General features: G+C 48.1%; 1 protein-coding gene across 1 annotated transcript in view; it reads left to right on the top strand.

Annotated features, from left to right (window-relative positions):
• Positions 1-21,498, top strand: part of NCKIPSD (NCK interacting protein with SH3 domain) — a 48,182-nt gene extending 26,684 nt beyond the window's left edge. The window contains exons 5-13 of the mRNA XM_012572645.5: positions 341-966; positions 6,961-7,131; positions 8,311-8,397; positions 9,779-9,917; positions 14,316-14,396; positions 15,587-15,715; positions 17,526-17,618; positions 19,118-19,290; positions 19,848-21,498. Of these exons, the coding sequence (XP_012428099.5) occupies positions 341-966; positions 6,961-7,131; positions 8,311-8,397; positions 9,779-9,917; positions 14,316-14,396; positions 15,587-15,715; positions 17,526-17,618; positions 19,118-19,290; positions 19,848-20,051 (1,703 nt within the window). The 3' untranslated portion in view covers positions 20,052-21,498. The remainder of the gene's footprint in view (positions 1-340; positions 967-6,960; positions 7,132-8,310; positions 8,398-9,778; positions 9,918-14,315; positions 14,397-15,586; positions 15,716-17,525; positions 17,619-19,117; positions 19,291-19,847) is intronic.
• The last annotated feature ends 587 nt before the right edge of the window (positions 21,499-22,085 follow it).

Below are 22,085 nucleotides of genomic sequence, written 5' to 3'. Positions count from 1 at the left end.
GTCCTTAATGCAGAAAAAGCCTAACCCAGGGGGAAGAGACTTTTCTGTCCCTTAGTTCTGTCCATCTCTCCCTCCCTTCCCCTGTGTAAAACACTAAGCCCTTTGAAGGGTATTCATCTCATCAGAGTAGCTTTCCCCTTTCTAAAGAGGTGATTGTGTGGGAATGCTCCAGAGAAAACTGGTACAATTTTGTTTTGAGATAAGTGAGGCAGGAAGAGGAGTTAAACTGCTCTGGTCGAATGCACAATGAGCCTTTTAATGGACTGTGCCGTAGCAATTTGGGTTTTTTCTCTTTTCCTTTGATGCTGTTGCTAAGGCATGTTTAATTGTTCCCTTTCAGATGCTGTTGAAATTATTCCTGGGTCAGCTTCTAGTGCCTCCTCTATAAGCACGACATCCCTGGATACCCTGTACACTGCTTCTTCTGTGTCTGAGACCGCTCTCCCAACAGCCTCCTCCAGTCCTGCCAACACCCCGCCCCCTGTCCCGAGCCGGAGCGTCCACACCACCATCACGCGCAATCTGGACAGCGGCTCTGTCAGCCATTCCCGCTATGGGACTTCCCCAAAGGATCACAGCAAATCTCCCCAGTCCAAGCGGGCTGCCCCAGCACCGCCAGCCGAAGGGGGGACCCAGAGGTCCCACAACGTGGATGGGGAGAAGACTTCTCAGGTAAAGAAAACTGCCCCGCCTCCCCCTGCAAGCCTGGATGCCTTCAGCAACCTCTGCCTGGAGGATAAGAAGGCAGCTGGGGTGGAGTCGCTGCCAGCAGAACCCAGTGGCCTGGTGGCTTCCGTGCCCAAGACAATTGGTGCTGAACTGATCGAGCTGGTGCGCAGGAACACCAACCTCAGCTACGAGCTGTCCCGTGTGGCCATTGGCATCGTCATCGGCCACATCCAGACCTCTGTCCCCGCAACCAGCAGCATCATGGAGCAGATCCTCATCTCCGTGGTGGAGAGTAAGGTAACGTGTGTGAGGCTGGAGTGGGGACTGCTGCACACACCCTCTGAGCATCAAAGATAAGGTGTTACAAGCTCAATGAGTTCCTGATGTTTGGGATGAGAAATGCATTGAGATCCCAAATGGAAAGGTGCTAGACAGGGGTAAATATCCATCCAGGGGAACCAGGAATTCAAGGGGTTTAAGCCAGGTCCTAGTACTGTTAGCAGAGAAGTGGAAAACAGGTGAGTTTATTCCCCCGATGAGCTGCAGATGTACAACATAGCCTTGAGTTGGAGCATTATCTTGAGCTTGTTCTAAACAAACCTTATGTCAAAATAATCCTATCATTCTCCTTTTGCATGAGTCATTGAAATGGTGAAGTGCACCTGGGCAGCCCTTTGCTTTAGCTGGATGGATAATAAATTTCAGCTCCCACTTGCTCAGTGCAGCCCTGAGGAGTGCACATCATATAAACTTCTAAGATTGGAATTCTATTGCTAATAGCAAGATTATAATGAACTGTTCAGAGGCATTTGAATATGGAGAAATAATGATGTTCAAATTTTACATAAAATCATAATCTGGTTGGCTGTTTGTACTGAATAGAGGGCCCTATAAGCAATCAAGTCTCTGTGGCCATAACCCAGTAGTTAATTGCTTCCTTCTCCAGTAACAAAGCCCTGTCAATGTATGATCTAGATTCAGCAAAAAAATTTAGCTGTTTCAAGCAAATGTTCTTGCTCTGAATTGCATGCTGAGAAGTTCAGTTTTCTGATATTTGTACATTTTCCAAGATTTGAATATTATTTTTACCATTAATACCTGTACTTGGGATACAATAAGCTTAATTTCACAAAAATTATTTAGTGCCAAGTTTCTGCAGAGGGGATTTGAAAGCCTCAATTTCATGGCCATTGCTGCAGACCAGCCTGAAAAGGATGGGAAGAAGGTGATGCTGGTGCAGGGAGTAGTATGGATCTTCTGGTAACTGATATGATATCTGCGGGATTTTAAAATTACCAGTAATGTATGGGGACACAGCAGAAGATTCTGTCCCATCTTATAATACCTCGTCATATCTATCTTGAGCAATACTGCTTTCAGGAGAGCCTGGATGGGCTTGCACAGTGCTCAGGTGTAAATGTTGTGGCTCTGGTGTGCATTTTTTCTCAGTGTCCCAGCCAGATGTTATAGCTCTGCTGGTATGTGGGGGCCTGGTCGCAGGTGAGGTTGTTCACCTGCTGCAGACTAGCTCTGACAGTTGGAAGGGGGGTCACATGTACTTGGGGGGTGGCTGCATTGCTGTAGCTTCACCAGTGTGGTTTAGTGGTACAGATTATTATTTTTGACTTTGTGTTGTTCATTATACCAAATCATTCCACAGTCTCAGGGGTTGCTGTGTAGAATTGTTGCTGAGTTGTCAGTTCTAGGTCAAGGAATTTTTTTTCTTTAATTTGTAGCTTCTAAAATCCCTCTAGTCCCCAGTCCATGCAAATACATGGCAACTCATCTCTTGCATATTTTTCAAGGTTTTTCTTTTACTCCCTAAAGCAGAGTGAGATTTCAGCTTTGATTTAGAGCTTTGGTCTGCTCATAGTAGATACCATACCTGCTTCAACATTTTGTATCATGTTCTTTAATTAGCTATATCCTTTCTATTCTTTTTCCAGTCTTAATTTAAGGTCAGCTCACTGATTTACTAAATCAATTCCAGAATCCATTACCTCTCTTCTATCCCCAATGCCTTCTGAAGGTTGAGTATTACTTCTCTCTTATTTACCTTGCTGCTCCTCCAGTGTGGAGTCTGTACAGGCACGTGTTTTTTTTAGAGAATAAAAGATGCTGGGACATCTGCTGATGCTTTTTGAGAGGCAGTGTAAGACTAAGCTGGGGGAACAGCAAAGACAAGGAGGGTGCTGAGGAGCTCACACCTTAGGAAAGATACTTCAGAGGTACCATACTTTTTGGGATCTGTAGGTGCAAACCTGCCAGGTTGGCTTCCCTGTGTCAGCATTTGGCCTGGCCTTGGAAATGGCCCCTCTTGTCCATGTGCTAGCTCCTGATAAATGTCACAGTGACTGGGTAAGACACACAAAGGGACTGAAACCTCTTTTCAAAGGCAGCATTGCCGTGATTGTCGAAACTGGAGCTGGCTTTCATGGGAACTCATTGGAAATTCAGACATACTTAAAGATGCTCCCTGATCTTTGGGTTTCTAGAGAATCACCTGGATTAGTAGGTTTTGGTGATATGTGATTGCCTTCAGCTCTGCTGGGTTATCTCCCATCTGAGAGGAGGGAATGTCATGTCTGAGATTGGAGTTTTGCAGATTTATTAAACTTGGTGTGAGACAACCAGAAGTGGCCAATGCTCAAGCTAGTTGCACCTTGAGAGGGAGAACTCAGAAACCATTTACCTGCTTTTTATTAAAATCGCATTGCTGCATTGTACTTGTGACTCAGACCCATCTTCTGGTTGCCTTAAACTTAAGCTTGAAAACTGCTGACAGAGATGTGTAATGTAGATGGGTCTTCTAGTTGAGCCCAGGCTGCTGAGTTAGGTAAAACTGTTCTTGGATGTGTTGGAGATGGAGGAAGAAGTCATAAAGTAGGTGTGGGAGGTGTGTTTCTAAAGGGGGTTCCCCTTGTAGTGCTGTGCTGTGACCTGCTCCCAGCTGCCCATCACCAGCACCTGTTGTCCTCAACAAGCTCTGGCAAACCTCATGGTTAATGTGGCTGAAACCCTCTCCTTCCCCTGAAGCTGCCCTCCCATTCATTCATTGATTCAGCTTTGCTTAAGGAGACTTGCTTTGGACAGGACACAAAGGGGAGCTCCCCGGAGGAGCTCTGTCCCCACACTGGCCAGGGACAAGGGAAGGTCAGCAGGGTGAGTGCTTCAAGGCTGAGTGCTTTGCCCGGTCTGTTAGGAGGACTCCTCTCAGTGAAATAGTGTAACAAAAGGGAATCTGGAGGGCAGGAGTAACACATCAGTGCCTAGGCTGGCCTTTTTCTTGGTAATTTCTGGTAGAGCCTTTATGAAGGTCTGTGGCAGAGTCTTTGCATGCAGCTATCCCAGCTCAGCTGTAGATGGTTCCACTCCTCCAGAGAGCTGCTGAGGACATCTCTGGAGCCCTGAACAGTGAAGGCTGCAGAGTTCTTCCGAGGCACAGCTAACATGGGGGTTGAAAGCCAAGTGCTGCTTTCTCCCTGCGACACCCACAGGTCTGTGCATGGCCGACATTGCCTCCCTGCAGAGCTCCCCTGCCCTGGATGGGGCTGGGTCAGCTGAGAGCAGACCTGCTGCTGCTGAACGTGTGTGTGAGTGAAAGGCCTGTCCTGGGACATTTGGCTCAGCTGAAGTCAGGCATTTCTCTTGCACCACATTTCATCTCATTTAGCAATTGCTGAGGAGTGTGGAGCTCTGCATGTATTGGGACCAGTGTTATCTGTCTGGTTTCTGTGGGAATGGTGCGCTTCCCAGAGGATGGATGAATTCCCACAGCAGTCCCCATGAAATTGTCTGAAAACCTGCTGTATGATTTTGGGGCTCATCTGGAGGGAAGATGTGTGTACCCATGGTACTGGTGATCCACTGCACTTGCTAGTGGGGTGGGGGGGAGGGAGGCATGGGAGTGGGAAAAGAAGAAATGGCCAGGACAGCAGCTGGGTTTGCATGGCAGATGTGGCTACTTCTAAGAAATGTGGGTATGATAAAGTTCTCCAAATGGTTTTGGGCTGCTCAGGAAGACTGAAATCCCTGTAGCAGCTTGCTGTGGTGGGCTGGGGGCAGGGAACTATTTGAAGCAGCAAGATAATGCAAAGTGGCATTGTTAGAAATACTGAAACCTCCTTCTGCTTATGGGCTCGCCAGCAGATTCCTGGAAATGACCATATGATGATGCTGCAGGTTGTAGTAGCTGCTAAGATGTTTAATAAGCAGAGACCTGACCCTCGTGATGGGAGGGCTGAGAATGGTGCTGAAAGTGCACTGAGACAGCGTAGGGTGTAGTTACGTGGTCAGATGGAATAGCTTGTTAATGGATTGATCTCATCCAAGTCCATCCAAGCTTGATGCTCAGTGGAGTCATTAAGAGCTGCAGATGAAGGATTGGAGAAAGTAGATTAGTGGTAAGAGGCTGAATAGAGGGATCATTAAAATGAATACTCATTAAAATGGTCATCCAAAAAGAGTCCCAGCAGTGGATTGAGGTAGGACTGTCCCTGCAGTGCTCCGGTGAGGAGGATGTAAGGCACATTATGGCCAAGCAGCTGGGACACTTGGGGACAGGCAGGTGACACTACAGTGCTGTAGGTCCTCCTAAGGAGAAGCAGGGGGATGGCAAGATGAAGCAAGTCTCTTAATGTATTTGCTTCTGATAAACCACCATTCAGAGGGAAATTCTTATGCTTATACTCAGCTCCTGAAAGCTGTTGTGCTCTCTTACAGCTTGCTGCCTGCTTTTCTGCCAGGCCACCCACAGCTTCCCAAAATTTCAAGAGTGTACAGAGGCTTGTGTTAAACCTGCATGCTTCTTCCTTCATTACCTGCCTGACAAAAATTATGTAAGAAGCAGCAACAAGAAAACTTCTTTGTTTTATAACTGAAGCATGGACTTGAAGTCCTAAATTAATTCATACCCCAAAGCAAATGACTAACAATTCTGTCTCTAATAAAGAAGGCAAGACATTACTATTAAACATGGAGTGGCTTCCCCAGAGGGCTGGAGGGTGGGGATAGGCAGGAAGGGTGCAGCTCCTGCCCTTGGCCACCCATGTGCAGGTGTCACAACTTGCACAAGACATGGGCTCATGTCTCCATACAAAATCTATCTGCTCTGCTCCCAAAGTGAAGTCTGCCTAAAGGCTTGCTGCTCCTGCCTGCACAGCCAGCTTGTTGGAAGGACTGTCTTCTCTGAGGTTCCAGGTTCCTGGCTGGTAAGTTATAAAGGCCTTTTCTCACTGAGTGATCACATGTTGGATGTGGTAAGACAGCCTCATCCAAAAATTTTTAGGAATTTGGTCTCAGTGAGTGGGTTTTCCCTGTTGTTTGAATTTCTCAGCTTGGTTCACTTCCATCTTGCTGATCTCCTGCTGCCAAACCGTTGTGTATATAATTTAAGCTCTTTCACAAATTGGTCCTTACCTCTCTTAATGGTGCCTGGGTACATCACCTGTGATCAGCTCAGTTCCATGTACTGAACTCCCCCTTCTTGCCTTGCTTTCAGGAAACCAAGTGATTCATGTGATATACTTAGGTCCTAGAGGCTTATCCTAAATCCCAGAGCATGGCAGCTGTTCAGGTGGGTTAAATGCACCCTCACCACTCCCCTCTTTCTTGAAGGAGAGGAAGAGCCAAGGAAAGGCAACTGAACAGTGAGACCTTCATGGCAAGGACTGTGTGTGAGGCAGAAGTGGTGGGGATGCAGTTGACAGCAGTTTGAGAATGAAATGGGTGCAGTAAGGTTTACTGAGTAACTACACACTTCAGAGAAACTCTTCTGTTTGGAATGAAGCAAAACCAAAGCAGCCCATGATGAATTGGTTCCTGTTCTTGCTGCAGAGGATCCAGGCCTAGAGCAGCTGGCATGGAGAGCACCATACAAGTCCCTGCTCTTGAGCCATGAATTCAGGGCAGATCTGTCCCTTTCAGGCTGGAGGGGGTGGGCAGCAGAGGGAGCTTTTCCTGCCTGGAGGCGGCTGTGCAGTATGGTGGTCACTGTCAGGACATGGCTGTTTTACTGGGGGTGCTCTGCTGCTGCCTGGCAGTGGTCCTGGCCCATACTGGGCTGGTTTGGCTTTTCCCATTCTCAGGATGATTTCCAGAATCTGCAAAGGGTAGAGGTTCAAAAGTATGCGATCTGAAATAACATGTGTCATAAACTAGCTGGTTTTGTACTGCCAGCTCTTGACTGAATGAGGTCAGCTGCCAGTTGTGAGACAAGATTGCAGGAAACAGGCACCCAAACAACAGCCAGCTGTCAGGGCCCCAGTAACCAGTGGTTTTGCTGTCGTGCAGAACTTGAGTGCGGGGCTGCCCTCGGGCCAGATCTGCCACGACGAGCAGCGGCTGGAGGTGATCTTTGCAGATCTGGCCAGGCACAAGGATGATGCTCAGCAGCGCAGCTGGGCGCTCTATGAGGATGAGAATGTCATCTGCTGCTACCTGGAGGAGCTGCTTCGCATCCTGGTGAGTAAATTCCTCTCTTTACAGGCAGACCAGAGCAGACAGCGCTGGTGAAGTTCCTTTTTTTTTGACCTCCTTCACTCCTGTGTTGCCACTGGATCTGCTGTTTCGGGGGCACAGGTTTCCTGTGCATCCTTTAGTGTCAGTAAGTCCAACCCTTCTCTCTGGGCTCTGCAGAGCTCTTGAGCTGCCTTTACTCTCCATTCCACCATACAAAGGTGTTCTGAAAAGCATTATTGAGCTGTTCATGGCAGTTTTTGTATTTACCCATCACAAGAGGATATAAAGCCTCACCTCCAAAAAACCCAACCTGCCCTGCCACAGAAAACCTGGAAGTCTCTGGTGAGGGTTGTTGCACTCCTAAGCCCATTTAAAACATTTTCCACTTAAGATTTCCTCCATTGCTGGGACGTGTGTGTGGGGTTAAGCTCATTAAATGCAAAGAACATTCTTTGGTTGCCTTGAAAGCGAGCTTTAAAGCTGTTTTTGTGAGAAAGTATAAATCATCTCACACATCTCTGCATATAGGAGAGGAACATGCCCATGGTGAGCAGCAGTGGGATTGCTGTCCCAGTGCTCTCACTAGTACGTACAAGGCCATCTGTGTCCAGGGATGGTTTATGATCTGCACTCATTGCAGTGACATGGTCTGTGTTAGGGGTACTGGTGTGGGGTTTGCTCTGGCACTATTTTATAGTCCTCTCCAGTTCTGGAGAAAACAGGTACATTTTCTGTAATAAATGCCAGGGTCTTTGTCACTCTGCATACAGCCTGTGCTGCCTTGCTGTGGGCCTGCAGGGCAAGGATAAGTGGGGTTTTGTGCAACCATTTCCTCATAACTTAGGGGTGGGAGAAGATTTTCATCTCAGGATGGGAGCAGTGCTGCAGCTGCCCTGTGTAACTGTGGGATGCTCTCAATCAGGTGCTGTTTGGGTCATGTTAGATCTTTTCAGCCTGAGATGTGCTCTATGGCAGAGGCATTTCTCAAGAATCCATTTTGATGGTGAAGAGTGATGATGAAGGGTGATGGTTCTTGACCTGTTTCTGTGTTCTGCCTTCAGTTTCTTTGTGAGATGTTGGGGCTACTGAGATCTGAAAGCAAATGGACTCCCTCGAGGTCCCTGCAGCAGGCACCTTCTGCTTTGATGTGTCACTGGATTACCTGTCAATTCCTTCTTCCAGACAGATGCAGACCCAGAAGTTTGCAAGAAAATGTGCAAGAAGAATGACTTTGAATCTGTCCTGTCCCTTGTGGCATATTACCAGATGGTAAGGTGGCAAAATGCACCAAATCTTTTTTTAACATTTCCCTGAAGATGCAAAAGAGCAGGGTTGGTACAATGAATGTATATAAGATATTTCCCTTGGATAGGGCAGTTCTGTGGTCTCACTGAAACTGCAGCATATTCCTTTCAAGTGCTGGCTAATGTCAATGCTATGCCTGAATGCTGTGTGAAAGAGCAGAGGATGCTGTAGACTTTGAAGCAGTAGCTAGCACTTGGCAAGGGTAAAGCTTGCTGCTTTTACTGTCCCATTGAGGGACAGCACTGGCATCATTGGTATCTAGAGGAAGGATTTCAGAGGATGCCTTGGGAGATCTGGTAGGCTGTGATTGCTCTTTTTTTAATTGATGCACTCTTGTGCATTAGTAAATAACTTTGGCTAGGAAAGTATATAAAGAGTAGAAGGCTTTGGCGTGAGGAAGGAAAACAGTTTAGAGGAAGAAATGGAAGTTTTGCCTTAAACACCTATGTAGTGTTGCTTTGCTCCTCTCCTTCCTGGAATGTTCTGTTGTAGGACTCTGTGGGAGTAAACAACTTTTCCCCATCTTGTTTCTAAGTCCCCAGCTACAGCACATTGAGTCTTGTGGCATTTTGCTTTCATCTAGCACTTCTGTGTCTGAGCCCAGATCTCAGCGTCAGGGGGCTGTAGCATAGCTGAGAGCAGCGGGAAGGCAGGCTGGGCATTACAGAGCCTGCTGACTTTCACTGCCTGCTCTTCTCTGACCACAGTTCCAAGGAAGCCGGACCAGGTAGGGAGCAGTTGGGTCTCCTGTCCTGGCTGTTGTTATGCCCAGTGCCAGGGCTTGGCTCACGTGTGTTCTCTGAGCCCTGGAGTTGTTGGCTGAAGGTGGACTATGCAGGTTACCTCAGAGTACAGCATCAGAGCTTCTGCATGGGAGGTGCAGACTGAGCATCATCTTTGCTGGAATCCTTGCATGTCCCAAAACTTTCTGAAGAGAGCTTGCAAATGTTATCTTGTCAGGAAGCCTTAATCAGAGCAGTGTTTGCAAAACATTTGCATGCTCAGAGAATCCTGGCTACCCAGCACATTCAGTCTCTTTGCTGGGGACAGGTATGGGTTGGTCTGTTACCAGATTCCGTTGATGATGTGGGACTCATCTTCAGATCTGAGCTCTGGCTGCCACATGATCTCTGAACACACATGCCAACAACCCTTAGCCAGCCCAATTGTGAATGTTATTGTAAAGTGATTCCTGTACTGTTAAAAGCTTCTAGAGCTTCAGGGTTTATGTCATGCTGGGAAAGTCTGTGGCTTCCCAGCAACAGGAACTTCTAGAAGCTGTGTCTCTGCCTCAGAGTGAGCCCTCCTCTAGGACATGGTTTGATCTAACAAATTGGTTTTGCAGGAACACAGGGTGCCATTGCGCCTGCTGCTGTTGAAATGCTTTGGAGCCATGTGCAACTTGGATGCTGCCGTTATCTCAACGCTTGTGAATTCCGTGCTGCCGATGGAGCTGGCCCGGGACATGCAGACTCACACACAGGGTGAGCCAGAGCTGCTGTTCCCTCAGCTCTGGGAATGTGTCTTCTCATTACATGATTTGCAGCAGCAGCAGTGGCCCCCCATTTCCCAGCTGCTCCACATACCCAGTGCTTGGGGGGGGATATGGTGTCTGGTTTTAAAGTTACTCAGGTTATTACCACTGTCACTGGGGAATGCACAGGAAGGGATGTTTCAGTCCAACGATGTGAGGCCCTCCAGCTCTTGAACATGCCATTAATGATCTGTGTCACTTCTTGTAGATGTCTTAAAACACGTTTTGAGTTGTTGCAGTTTTGTTTCATAATGCTGACAAGAGACACTTGCAGATCTCAAGGAAGATCTCCGCAGTTTCTTAAAGAGTTTTCTCTAGTGTTCTATAGCAAATGTTTGTGGTGTTTCATTGCGGTGAATGAGATGTGTGCTGGTTAAAGGGCCTTCTCTCCACTACTGTGCCAAGAGAGATGGTAGTACTGTTGTTAGCATTGCAGTCCTGGTCCTCTGCAGGATAATGTCATGGCCCAGGTTTTCCCAGCTCTTTGCTTTCCATACTTAGGCTTTACCCTCATGTTCTTCTGCTTCACATTCCTCCATTTGTTAGGATGACCTGTCCCTGCTGCTAACAGGAATGTCCTTTGTGCCCTTGAAGCTCCTGCTTAGCCCAGTGTCCTTTAGTTCTGGGCAGCCAGAAGCACATGCTGGGAAAAAGCCTAAGAGTAAGGTGAACATGTAGTAATACTCCCCTGGAGTTACCTTCCAGCTCCCCACACATGCCTGGTCCTGGACAGTCACAACTTTGCTCCCCATTTTGAAGCCAATCTGTAGGCCACCAGTGCTGGCAGTGGCGTAGCTCTCTTAAAAGGACATCGAAAATCCATTGTTTTGTGCTAATTGTGACCCACAATTAGAGTAGCTGTTGAGTAACCACATGGATCAAATCAGAAGAACCTGGTATTTGCAGCCTTGCAAAAGAGCAAAGACTGCAAACTGGTTGCAGTCTATTAGTTTGTTGTGGGTGTCATGAAGCTGTGGAGTATAATTTGGTGATGAGACTGTGTAGGGGTTGACAGGTCTGCAGAGAACAGGGACTGTCCCATCCATTTTATGTGAGCCCAGTAAATGTTCTAGATGACCACCTTGAACCTGCACAATAGACATTCCAGTCCCCAGGTTTTTTTCCCTCCTTGCTGTAAGGTGGTCCAGTTGGAGGGTGAAAAGCTGTTCCTCCTTTGCTGGAAGACCACTGTGTGGATACAGGAGCCTCACAAATCTGTGTCCTCATCCTGTGCTGCTTTCCTTGTGCTAAGCTTTATGGTAGGCACTTGTGCAGTGGCATCTGTGCATCATCCAGTCCTCTCAGCCTTCACAGTGGGGCAGCAGGGGGGTAACGAACCTTGGCCCAAATGTGTCCGTCCTTCAGAGGTGTTTCAGGGCATTAGTAGTTCCCTCCTGCCATTCTGGTGCTTTACAGCTTCATGTGCTGCCAGCAAACGGCAAGCTTGTGTGAAAGCATGACCTTGAATCCTGGAATGACTTGAGCTTATTTTGGTACTAAAAACTGGGGAATAGCAGCTGATCCATGACATGCTGTGGAATAGCTAATCCCTTCTGTGGGTGACTGCAGCCAGAGCAGTCAGTGCCAACACTACACAACTGGAGAGCTGGAACTGGCTGCAGCAGCTCTGTGGAATCCCTCCTGGCTTATTATAGAGGAGCAGCTGGGGCAGAAGCTCTGTCTGTGGATGCTGGATGCCTTTGGTAAGAAGGACTTTACCCTGGGACTGATGTAGGCATGTTGGCTGCTGGCCAGTTCTTCTGCAGATGTTTGGGTCTTACTGCTGCCGGACAGCTCCTTCCCTCTGCTGCAGCTGGCCTGCACATCTATCCACTTTAGAACATCTCATAGTGAGCCACAGCAAGACAGAATTAGCCAGAACAATTCCAGAGAAAACAGACAGGGATAATCCAGTCTGTAATCATGACTTTCTCCCTTGTTGCAGCACAGTTTACATGCAAGTCAGCTGTCAGGTTCTTCTGCCTTCAGTCATAGACAATTGTCTGCTCCCAGTGCCCACATTTCACACTGCTGTGTTTAGAAGGTGGAAGTAAGGTTTTCAAAGGCCTCTGAGAAATGCTTTTCATACATGATTGCAGTTTCTCAACACTATCTCAGTAGTTTTCAGCAATTCAGGCTGGTAAACAAACAGCTGTATCTCTCCCACCTGTCATGGCTACTTCAGTGATGCTTATCAGTCTGTCAGCAGTCCCTCTGCTTCTGGAGAGCTGCATTGATACTATTTAATTTCTGACAGCCACTGGTGCTGCTCTGTAAGTTTAAAAAAAAAAAAAAAAGCTGTATTTTGACAGTTACTCTGTTCTCTCTGTTCTTTAGCATGGTGAGTCTTGGAGCCTTGTCCTGCTGCAGCTGGGGCCCTCCCAAAAACTTGTAGAGCCTGTGCAGTGTGTGTCCTGGGTTCATCTGGGTTTGCCCCAAGTTCAGGTTTCTGGCTGGTTTCAGCATTTTTTGATTTGTTGTCTCTAGGGAAATACAACAAGATTTGTCTCCTCGTCATGTAGACTACTGTTAACTAAGATGAATGGATATCAGTTAATGGCAGATGGACCAAGGAGGTGTAAAACTAGTCTCTTCCTTCCCATCTCTAGTCTTTTCCTCCATATTTGCTACTGCCATGTTTATCACTGGCTTCTGGCTCTCACTTTATTTCATTGCTCCTGATGTGATGAGATAAAATGTTTTGTTGACAAAATAAAGTCTTTCTAGGAACATGAAAACAGCAGTTCCCTGTATCTATCTGCTGCAGTATCCTTCCTCTGAGAGCCGTGGAGGAAAGAATGAAGAAATCATGTGGTGAGCAGTTTGTCAGATCCTTTTTCTGACACAGTGTGCTTTGGCATCACTGTCACCTTATAGCTGAGAACTTCTTATATAAGCAGTATGAATTATATTTAAGTCATTAAATATCCCCCCTCTCTGATTACAGAGAGTAAACAGCAGTTTTCAGCCTTCCTTTGCTGCCACATGGTCTACAAACTCTTAATCTTGTTCATCCTATAGTATCTGGTTAAGCTGCAGATTGTCTATTTTTACTCAAAGTACTTGCTGATGGAAAACTGAGGCATCGTGTGGAGCTGTGACAGTGTGAGTGTGCTCTGAGTGGAGAGGCCTTGCTGACAGAGCTGACTTTCCAGGGGGCATGGGGCTGGAATGACTCAGTAGCATTTTTCCCGCATGCTGACAGTAAACCTGAGAGCTGCAAATGTTGCAAGTCCTTTGGCCAAGTCCAGGAGTACGTGGTGACATTGAAGGCATCAGCCTGTGCAGTCAAAGCCAAACTGCAGGGTGCAGATGCTCAGAGATGGGTTGCTTTGTGCATGGAGAAGTGAAATATCCTAAAGGGTTTGGAGGGGGCACTGGAACTGGTGTGTATTGTGCAGGGCAGCAGTATGGCCAGGAAAAGCATCATAGATTGAAGGGGCCTTTTTCTCCTCTGATGAAAAGTAGTTTTGGTCAGTTTTTCATAATTACACCTTCAGTTTCCTTGTGCCCCAGGGCTCTTTCTGACAGATTTAGCTGAACTTTATTTAGCCGGTACATGTGGTAACCTAAATAATACTAATTTTCCTATTGCCTTCAGACTTGCTAAACTGGACAGAGGCTACATTTGATAAGGGCACAGACCCTATTTGCTGACTTTTTCTTTTGTTCTGCAAATATTTATGGAGAGGTATCCATTAATTACAATTCAGGAAAGGCACTGGCAGGGGTTCTTTGGAGCATTCATATATAGCTGCTGCCAGCAAAAATTGTGTTGGACTAGCAGGCTGTGGGATGTATCAGTGCTGGAGATGTGTGGCCTGGGAGGTGGGCAGATGCACAGCCTGAGCAGTGATCTGGTCTCCCCAGGGACCTTTTATACCTTCAGGCAAAGCTGAGGTAGCAAAAGTAGAGCAGTGCAGAGATTGTAACAAGCAGCACGGCTGTCTGGGGGTGGTGTTGGTTGGAACAGGCAGTATTTTGAGCTGGCCAGATGGATGCTTTTTCTGGGTTCAACAATTACATAACTTTGGGATGTGTCCTGGGACTGTGCAGGGGAGGTTTTTAATTATTCAGATCAAGTTTGCCCAGATCCTCTGAAGTGAAAGGGGAAAAAAATAGAGGACTCTTGTTATGATTATTTTTAAATTGCTTTGGAAACACACGGCACAGAAGGCGTGTGGTGTGCTAAAATGAGGAAAAACACCCTTAACTGCTCAGTCAGTACAGGAATGAGGAATGGGCTAATCAGTGTTTAATGCCTGTGTGAAACGTGGATTACCCAGCTGCAGCTGGGGAAAGGTTTCACATCCTTGGAAGAACTAATGACAGAACCTTTGCCTTGCAGATCATCAAAAGATGTGTTACTCTGCACTGGTGCTGGCCATGATGTTCTCCATGGGGGAGCCCCTGCCATATCACCACTATGGTAAGAGTGGGTTGTGCTCATAGCAGAGCTGTGATGGGATGTCTGGGGCATGCTGGCAGACACAGGGAAGGGACAGGGACAGCTTCATGGAAGGCCCAGCAAGAGTAGGGTCTGTTCTTTATTAGTAGAGCCTGGCAGCTGAAGCACTGGGCTGAGATGCCAGATTTCCAAAGAGCAGTACAAATCTGGGTTAGAGCAGTGGAGGACTGAATGCCATGCTGCAGGCAACGTGGATTTGCCCATCCCCGTGACTAAGTGGCATTTTGTTTTACTGCTGGCCTGTGTAGAAACACACACCTCTTACTTGCTTTGGAGACTGTCTGCTGATGAGGCTGAGATCCCAGATCCCTACACAAACACCCACTAAGGCTGTCAGCTGCATAATGTGGCCTCTTTCTGTTCTCTCTTCCAGCAGGATAGTGCAGCCCTCTGTAGTTCAGGCTCTTAGGGAACATGTTGACGATTAATAAGGGTACTGTGGTCAATTATGAAGTGCAAATATTCTCCCTGTTTTATCCTCTGTCCTCTCGTTTCAGCCAGAAAGCCCTGCCCACTTCTTCCCACGGCTGTGTTGTATTTGGGAAATTCTGGGCTTAATTTTCCTAGAAATGCAGTAGAGATTTTTATAAGTATCTCATCAGCAGCTTTAGCTAAACACTGGGTAAACCTGTACAAGATTTAAAGTGCACTAGAGACTGAAATGAGCCTCTACACCGCCTGTTTTTCTCTCCTTGTGTAACCCTGGCAGTTATTTCCTGCAGGTGGACTTATTTGCATGAGCTCCTGAGCTTTCCTAATAGCTGCTTTGAAAACTGGGTTATTACCAATGATCTAGGTTATTAGTGGTTTTTTAAAAGAGATTAACTAAGCCAGTGGTCAAGAATGCCAATCTTTTCCTACCTTGAAGCATTCACTCGTGGCATTGGTTCTGCAAAAGCTACAGCAGGATTTGGTGTTCTGTTTACTTAAAAAAAATTGCTACTTGGGGTACCAAATTTCAGCAATCCCCTGCACTGTGTCTCACACAAAGATGCTTCAGTGGTCTGTCTAGTCCATTTGAAGAGCCCTTCATTCCCTGGAGGCTGACACTAATGGTTTTTAAGCATAAAAGAATAGAGAAGTGGTTTGGATGGTCCCTTGCTGCTTGGTTTATTTTCACTGTGCTGTAAATGCCCTTTCTCCTTGTGCAGAACATCTCAACTCTCAGTTTGTGCAGTTCCTGCTGGATGTGATTGAGGACGGGCTGCCCTCGGACACCACTGACCAGCTGCCTGACTTATTTGTCAACGTCCTTCTGGCCTTCAATCTCCACATTCCAGGTTGAACTGGTGCTGCTCTGCCTTGGCAGGATTTCAGTGGTCTGGAGTGAGAGTGTGAAAAATGGGGAGGGAGAATCTTACAGGGTCTTGATGGTATTATAACCACCAACCTCTCCTAGTCTCTGGCACTACACTGTGTTTAAATATTTGACAAAACCCTAGAGGAAAAAATGGTCTGAGAGCCCCTTCCTAGCAGCTCTGGGCAGCTCAGTGGATTTGTCACTGGGCTTCCATGGTGCCCAGTCAAAAGAGTTGTTGGGGTGTACTTGCAGAGCATGAGTGGGGTTAATGTATAGGCACAGGTGACCTGGGAGAGAAGATGCTTCAGTGGGCATTTCTCAATACCAATTCACAACAAGAGTCCTCTGCCTTCTGTGGGTCTTGGCAAAGCTTCTGCTTCCCTCTCCAGACTGCTCATTCAGTGCCAAGTTGTTGAGACCAGACCCTTTAGCATTGCCCTGAGATGTGGTGTCCTCTCTTTGTCCTTGTTCTCTCCTCCCTGCACTGCTGAGCTCCACGAGGGCAGACAGCAGATCAGGTCCTTAGGAAAGAGCATCTTCCTTCTCTCTGCCTGCACATTTTGAAGCCTGTTGGAAGATTGGAGTGTAGTTCCAGGTCCTGCTAAGAGAGGCCATTCCATAGCCCAGTCTCCTGTTGCTCCAATTGTCTTTAGTTAATTATTTACCCTTGATCTACTTCATTACATTATCCTTGATTTCTTGGAGAGAGGGGAGGATAAAGCAGCAACAATATGTCCAGCAATTTACCTGTTATTTTGGGTTGTGCATCATTAAAATTGATGCAAAAGTTTCTAATTTCATGTGAAAGTTTGATTGCACAGAAACTGGATAAGTGTATCTCTGTTGCTTTCATTCCTTACCCCTTCCCACACTTACCCATATCCTTTCTGGCTTCTGTAATTAGGCAGTAAAGCATGACAGGCAGTGTGTTTCTGGGGATTATTGCCCACCTGGGGCATGGCTGAGAGCAGTGACTTGTTCTCTGATGCCAAGAACATGTTAAAGGACGTTCATGTTACTTAATGGTGGATTGAATTTTTTATCCCTATGTCTACAAGATTCATCTATCATGCAGTTCAGTGATGCAGCCTTAGTTCAAAAACTCTCCTAAATGCATATTATATTGATGCCCTTCAGGATCCTGAAGCATTTTGCAGCCTGTGAAATATTACAGGCCACAGAAATAGCCACATTGCTGTTCATGTGGTTGAGTGTGCACACTAACACAGACACGGCTCTGCTAGGGTAAATGCATTTTACAGCAAATCACTCCCAGACCAGGCAAGGGGACAGTTCCTAGAAGTCTTCAGCCTGTACCCTTGCACAGCATGGTGCTGAGTGCTGGGAAAAACTTTTCTCTTCTGGGACCCTTTTTAAGAGAACTTGTAAGACTCTAAGTTCCAGAAGGGTACTGCTGATATGAAGGAAGAAGGTACCAAAGAATGGAGCCCTTGGCTGCAGAGGGTTGTGAGCAGAAATAATGTTTGACAACATAAAGCCTTTGCAAGGTATTTTCCCAGTGTTTGGCAAGGTGGGAACCCACATGTAAATCAGATATACGGAGAAAGCACCAAGTCACAAGTGTTTCATGTGCTGTTTCCAGATTTATTTCACCTTCTCTCTCCCTGCCCACCCACTCTGTGGCCTGAAACTTTTTGTAACCCTTGATAGACTGTGGTTCCCCAAAGCACCTCGGAGTACTGATGTGAAATAGGAGCCACCCATAATGTGTTTTTATCACCATGGTCTTCAGGAGACAAAGGGAGATGCTGAACAGGTTTCTTCTTTAGTTCCAGAACACAGTGTGATCATGACTACAATAAGCAAGCACTCCAACGTCAAGACTTTCACAGAGAAGCTGCTGCTGCTGCTGAACAGAGGAGGTGAGTGTGTGTGGCACTGCTACATGCCTGGCAGGGGGTGCACAGAGATGCTTGGGGAGACACGGCCATGCTCGTGGATGTCAGGGGTGCAGGTAGCTGAGGAGCTGTCAGCTCAGGCTGTGCTGTGCTGCTTCCTGGTGAGTTTGTGAGGGTGACAGTCTGCATTGCTGAGGATGGAGCTGCACAAGGAATAAGGTAATGGCTAATGACATCTAGGGAGGGAGGAGTGGCTGCCATTTCCATACTTCTGGGTCAGATCAGCTCCATCTCTGAGCATGAACCATGGGCAAGCTCTTGTCTGGAAGGAAAGCTGGTCCAGGGTCACTTCTGTCCTTGGACAGGCAGAGGACTCAATGTATGCTAGCATAGAAACCTCTGCCTGTGCTGGCAAACATCTGCCGTGGGGGGACAGATGCAGAGGGAGCTTTTGTCTCCAGAAACTATGCTTAGAGTGGAACTTTCCATTTCTGAATTGCCAGCAGAGGGTTAGCCTTGTGTCTGCTTCAGGCATGGAGTGAAATCCAGTGTACTTGTAGGGCTGTTGCAGAGCAGATTGCTGGAACGCTGGAAATCTCTGCAGGAAGAGCGGTGCCAGGTCTTTCAGCCTGTGCTGCAGGCCACTATTGTGCTTTCTAATACCTTCTGGAGCCAGGAGCTTTGCTGCCTGAGAGAACTCATTTTGTTGAGTTGCTGGAAATAACCCATCCTGTGATGCATGCAGTTCATCTTACTCTGGCTTTGGTTCTCTTTGGGGCTGCAAATCACTGTCTCCACACGATATCAGCTTGAGGGCAGCAGGCATCTCAGTGCTCTTCTGTCTGGCCTCCTCCCAAAGCCTTTGTTTAGCCCTTTCCCTGCCAGATTCCCTGCAGAGATCACCTTACAGGGAGGAGCTGGGAGAAGAAAGAGGGGGGCCACAACCTAATGAAGATGCTTCTGTCATGCCTGCCTTCCTGACAACTGCTGGAGGAGCTGCCATGGCCCAGAGCCCCTTTTGGAGTCTGCAGGGATGTGTTTTGCAAGAGAACAGGATGTGGTGGCTCATTTTGACTTGGAAGTGTTTCTTTTCTTGCTTCTGGGACAGTACTAGCCTGGGGTCTGGTGAAAGCCTGTTTTTGGTACAGGCTCTGACGGGCTTTTCAGAGGGATTATTGGACCCTTTTTTAATAAACCAGGGAGAAAATGAGTGGTGGCTGTTGAGCAAAAACAGGAGATACTGAGAGGTGATGTGCTAATGTGCTCTCACCTGGGATGGTCAGTGAAATGTAAACAGTGATTAATGCTCATCATAATGAGTTTGCTCTCATCTTGGTAGCCTGCAGAGCTGCCATCCTGATTATACATCTTTGGGCACTAAAGCTATCCATGGGCAGGGAGTGGCTGGATGAGGGCAGGGCAGCCTCCTCTCTAAAGGGTCTAATGAAGGGAAGTGCACTGAAGATGGAGCAGAGGGGCAATGGGGAGCATGTGGCTCAGCACAGTCTCTCTGCCTCCCCCAGATGATCCAGTCTGCATCTTCAAGCATCAGCCTCAGCCACCACACTCAGTGCTGAAGTTTCTGCAGGACATCTTTGCCAGCAAGGATACAGCCAGCATCTTCTATCACACAGACATGATGGTCCTGATAGACATCCTGGTGCGGCAGATTGCAGATCTCTCCCCTGGAGACAAGGTGCTCACAATAACCCATAGGCACTGGGGAAGGGAGCACAGTCCCAAAGCAGTGGTGTTTTTCCTGGCCCCTCATGGGGCCTGCTGGTGCAGGCAAGAGTGGAGGTCTGGGCTGGGCACAACATTTCTTGGTGCTTAAATCAACCTTGGGAGCTGAGGAGGGATGGAGGATTTGTCCTGCCTGGCACACCAGCATATTTGAAGAAAGATCTGCCAGGCTTCTGGTGGTCTGCACACTTCTGACCAGGGACCTTTGGGAAGAGAGAGCAGTAGTAGGAGTAATCTCTTGTTTGGCATTGCAAGAGGTGGGGGATGCGCATGTGTTCAAGGGCAGGGGAGGAGCAGCACTCTTGCTGTGGGAAAAGCAGAGTTTTCCATAGTTACTAGTGATACTTGAGCAAAAGCAGGTGCCTCTGCCTCTGGAGTTGTGCTCTGGTTGATGGTGCAGCAGCAAGCAGCTGTTCTGTGGTCATGCTGTAATGGAGGCTGGCATGCTTGTTTATCTCATTTCAAATCTTTCACTGTGTTCTGTGTTTTGTCTCCCCTCCCACTTGGCAGCTGAGGATGGAGTATCTGTCCCTGATGCATGCCATCATCCGCTCCACGCCCTATCTGCAGCACCAGCACCGCCTCACCGACCTGCAGGGCATCCTGCAGCGCATCCTGGGTGAGGAGGAGGAGGACCAGCAGTGCCAGATGGAGAAACTGATCATCTTGGAGATTTATAAGGAGTTCCCAGAAATCTCTTCTGGTACCAGCTAATGCTCCTCAGCTTGGACTGGAGTTTGAACCACTTGGATCGACTATGTCTTTTGTTGACACTTTCTCCCCATTCCCTCCCAGTACAGCTCATACCTTATATCCCTCTGTGTGAGGCCTAAGGTTGGGACCGCGTTCACCGGCCCTTTGGAAGCGCCAGTGGCAGAGAGGGTGTGGGGTGCCCCCGGGGCCTGGTGCCCGGGGCGGGCGGAGCAGGGTGGGCACTGGCGTGTGGTTTGCCTGCAAAAAAGGAGCTCTTTGGGCAGCTGGTGTTAGTGGGAAGGGCAGAGAGTTTGTGGGGGCTTAGCAGCCAGCATGGGGGGATGTTTAGCTGCACTGGTGTCCCGAGGTCCTGAAGAGAAAGGCCTTTGCCTTAGAGTATCACTTCTTTTCCATGTGTGTCTCTCTCCCTGCAGTGACCAAGTGGAGTCTGCTGGTGCTTGGAAGAAGCTTTTGTAACATCTGTTTTGTTTCCTGCTGCTAGTGCCAATGTGCTGCAGCCCTGCCAAGGGAAAGTAGCTGCTCGCTGTCTAACGCCTCGTCTAGTGAGCCTTTTGCTCCCTCCTTAGCCTTCCGCTTTGCCTCTGGGCAGCAGCCCACCTTGGGTCATGGAGGTCTTACCCCAGCAGCTGCTTTTCAATCTGCTTTCTATAGTGATGTTTAAATCTGAATTTCTTGCACACTGTGGCAGCCTAGAAGAGCCACGTGGATGACACTGCCCTTAGGAAGCTCTTGGCCGGACACAGCACCAAGACGTGTCCTGCCAAGTGAAGCTGTCACTTGCCACCTCTGTCGCAGCATTGCCTCGAGCAGAGGGGCTGCCCTTGGGCAGGCACGCTCTGTTTGTGAGGCGCGTGAGTTTCTTGCCTTGAGCTTCATCGTAGCTCTGCCTCGCTGCCCTCCCTGTCCCCATGGCAGCGCTCAGAGGCAGCGTGAGCCTGGTGTCCAGTAGCTGTTTGTGACTACGCTAATTGTGGGGAACCCTTATTTTTATTTCCTCTAGGTTTCTAGCAAATGGGATTAACCTGCTTCCCTGGTCCAGATAGTCACACACACTAATGTGGGTCTCTTAGATATTTGTGTGCACAGTGTGGTCACTCCCTGTCTCCAGGTCTTCTTTTGCAGTAGCCAGTGTAGGAGCTGTGAAACTGGAAATACTGGGCACTGTATTTACTTTAATTTTATTTTTTTTTTTGTTAAGCTTGAGGGGATAACAAGCTCTGCAGGCCTGGACTGGCCACTGGGGCAGTGATGCTTTGAGAACAGAGGGTGTTGGCCTGGCAGCCAAGGGGGGCAAGGAAGTCAGCCTGGGAATGCCCAAGCTTAATAACCACCCTAGTAGAGAAACCTATTTTTTCCCTGTAAAAATGTATGAATGTCAAAAGGGATCCTGTATTTTCTTAAACACTAAGTGTAACCTGCAAAAGAATAAAAAATGTCTTAAACTGGACTTCTGTGAGTGTAGCCCACCCTGCCCAATCCTGTCATGGGGGCACCAAAACATCAGGAGTGGCTGGATGCCTGCTGCCCACAGAGGCAAAGCTGATCTCCAAATGGGGGTAATGCTGGGGGTTTTCCCTCATTCAGCTTCTTGCCTTGTCTTTTTCTACCATGTTGCTGGCTGACATGGAAGGGTGGAGGGCAGCAGCCCTTGCTAGGGGCACGGCCGTCATTCCTGGGGCCTGCCCAGCATCGCTGCTGCACATCAAGGGTTTGGCAGAGCTGGACTCACAGTGTGCTCGCACAAGGTGGTGCAGCCTCAGCTGGCTCCCAGCAGAGCTGCCACGGCAGCGAGCCCAGGCACGGAAGGGTTTAATGGTCTGTATCGAGTGTAATGAATCGCGCTGTGGCTGCGGCTGTGTGCTCCCACACCCCAGCCCGTGCCTGCAGCTCTGGGTGCCTGGGATGGCAGGGTTCTGCAGTGGGAGGGCAGCAGGCACTGGGCAGAGCACTGTGCTGGCAGAAGGAAGCGGGTCTCTGCTCCTGGCTCTGTGCCAATAGAGCCAACCAGGCCATGGGCACAGCCCTGCTAGGCCA

This window comes from Taeniopygia guttata, chromosome 12 (genome assembly GCF_048771995.1).
Source record: "Taeniopygia guttata chromosome 12, bTaeGut7.mat, whole genome shotgun sequence".
In the NCBI taxonomy this organism is placed as follows: domain Eukaryota; kingdom Metazoa; phylum Chordata; class Aves; order Passeriformes; family Estrildidae; genus Taeniopygia; species Taeniopygia guttata.
This window is presented reverse-complemented; position numbering and strand designations above follow the sequence as displayed.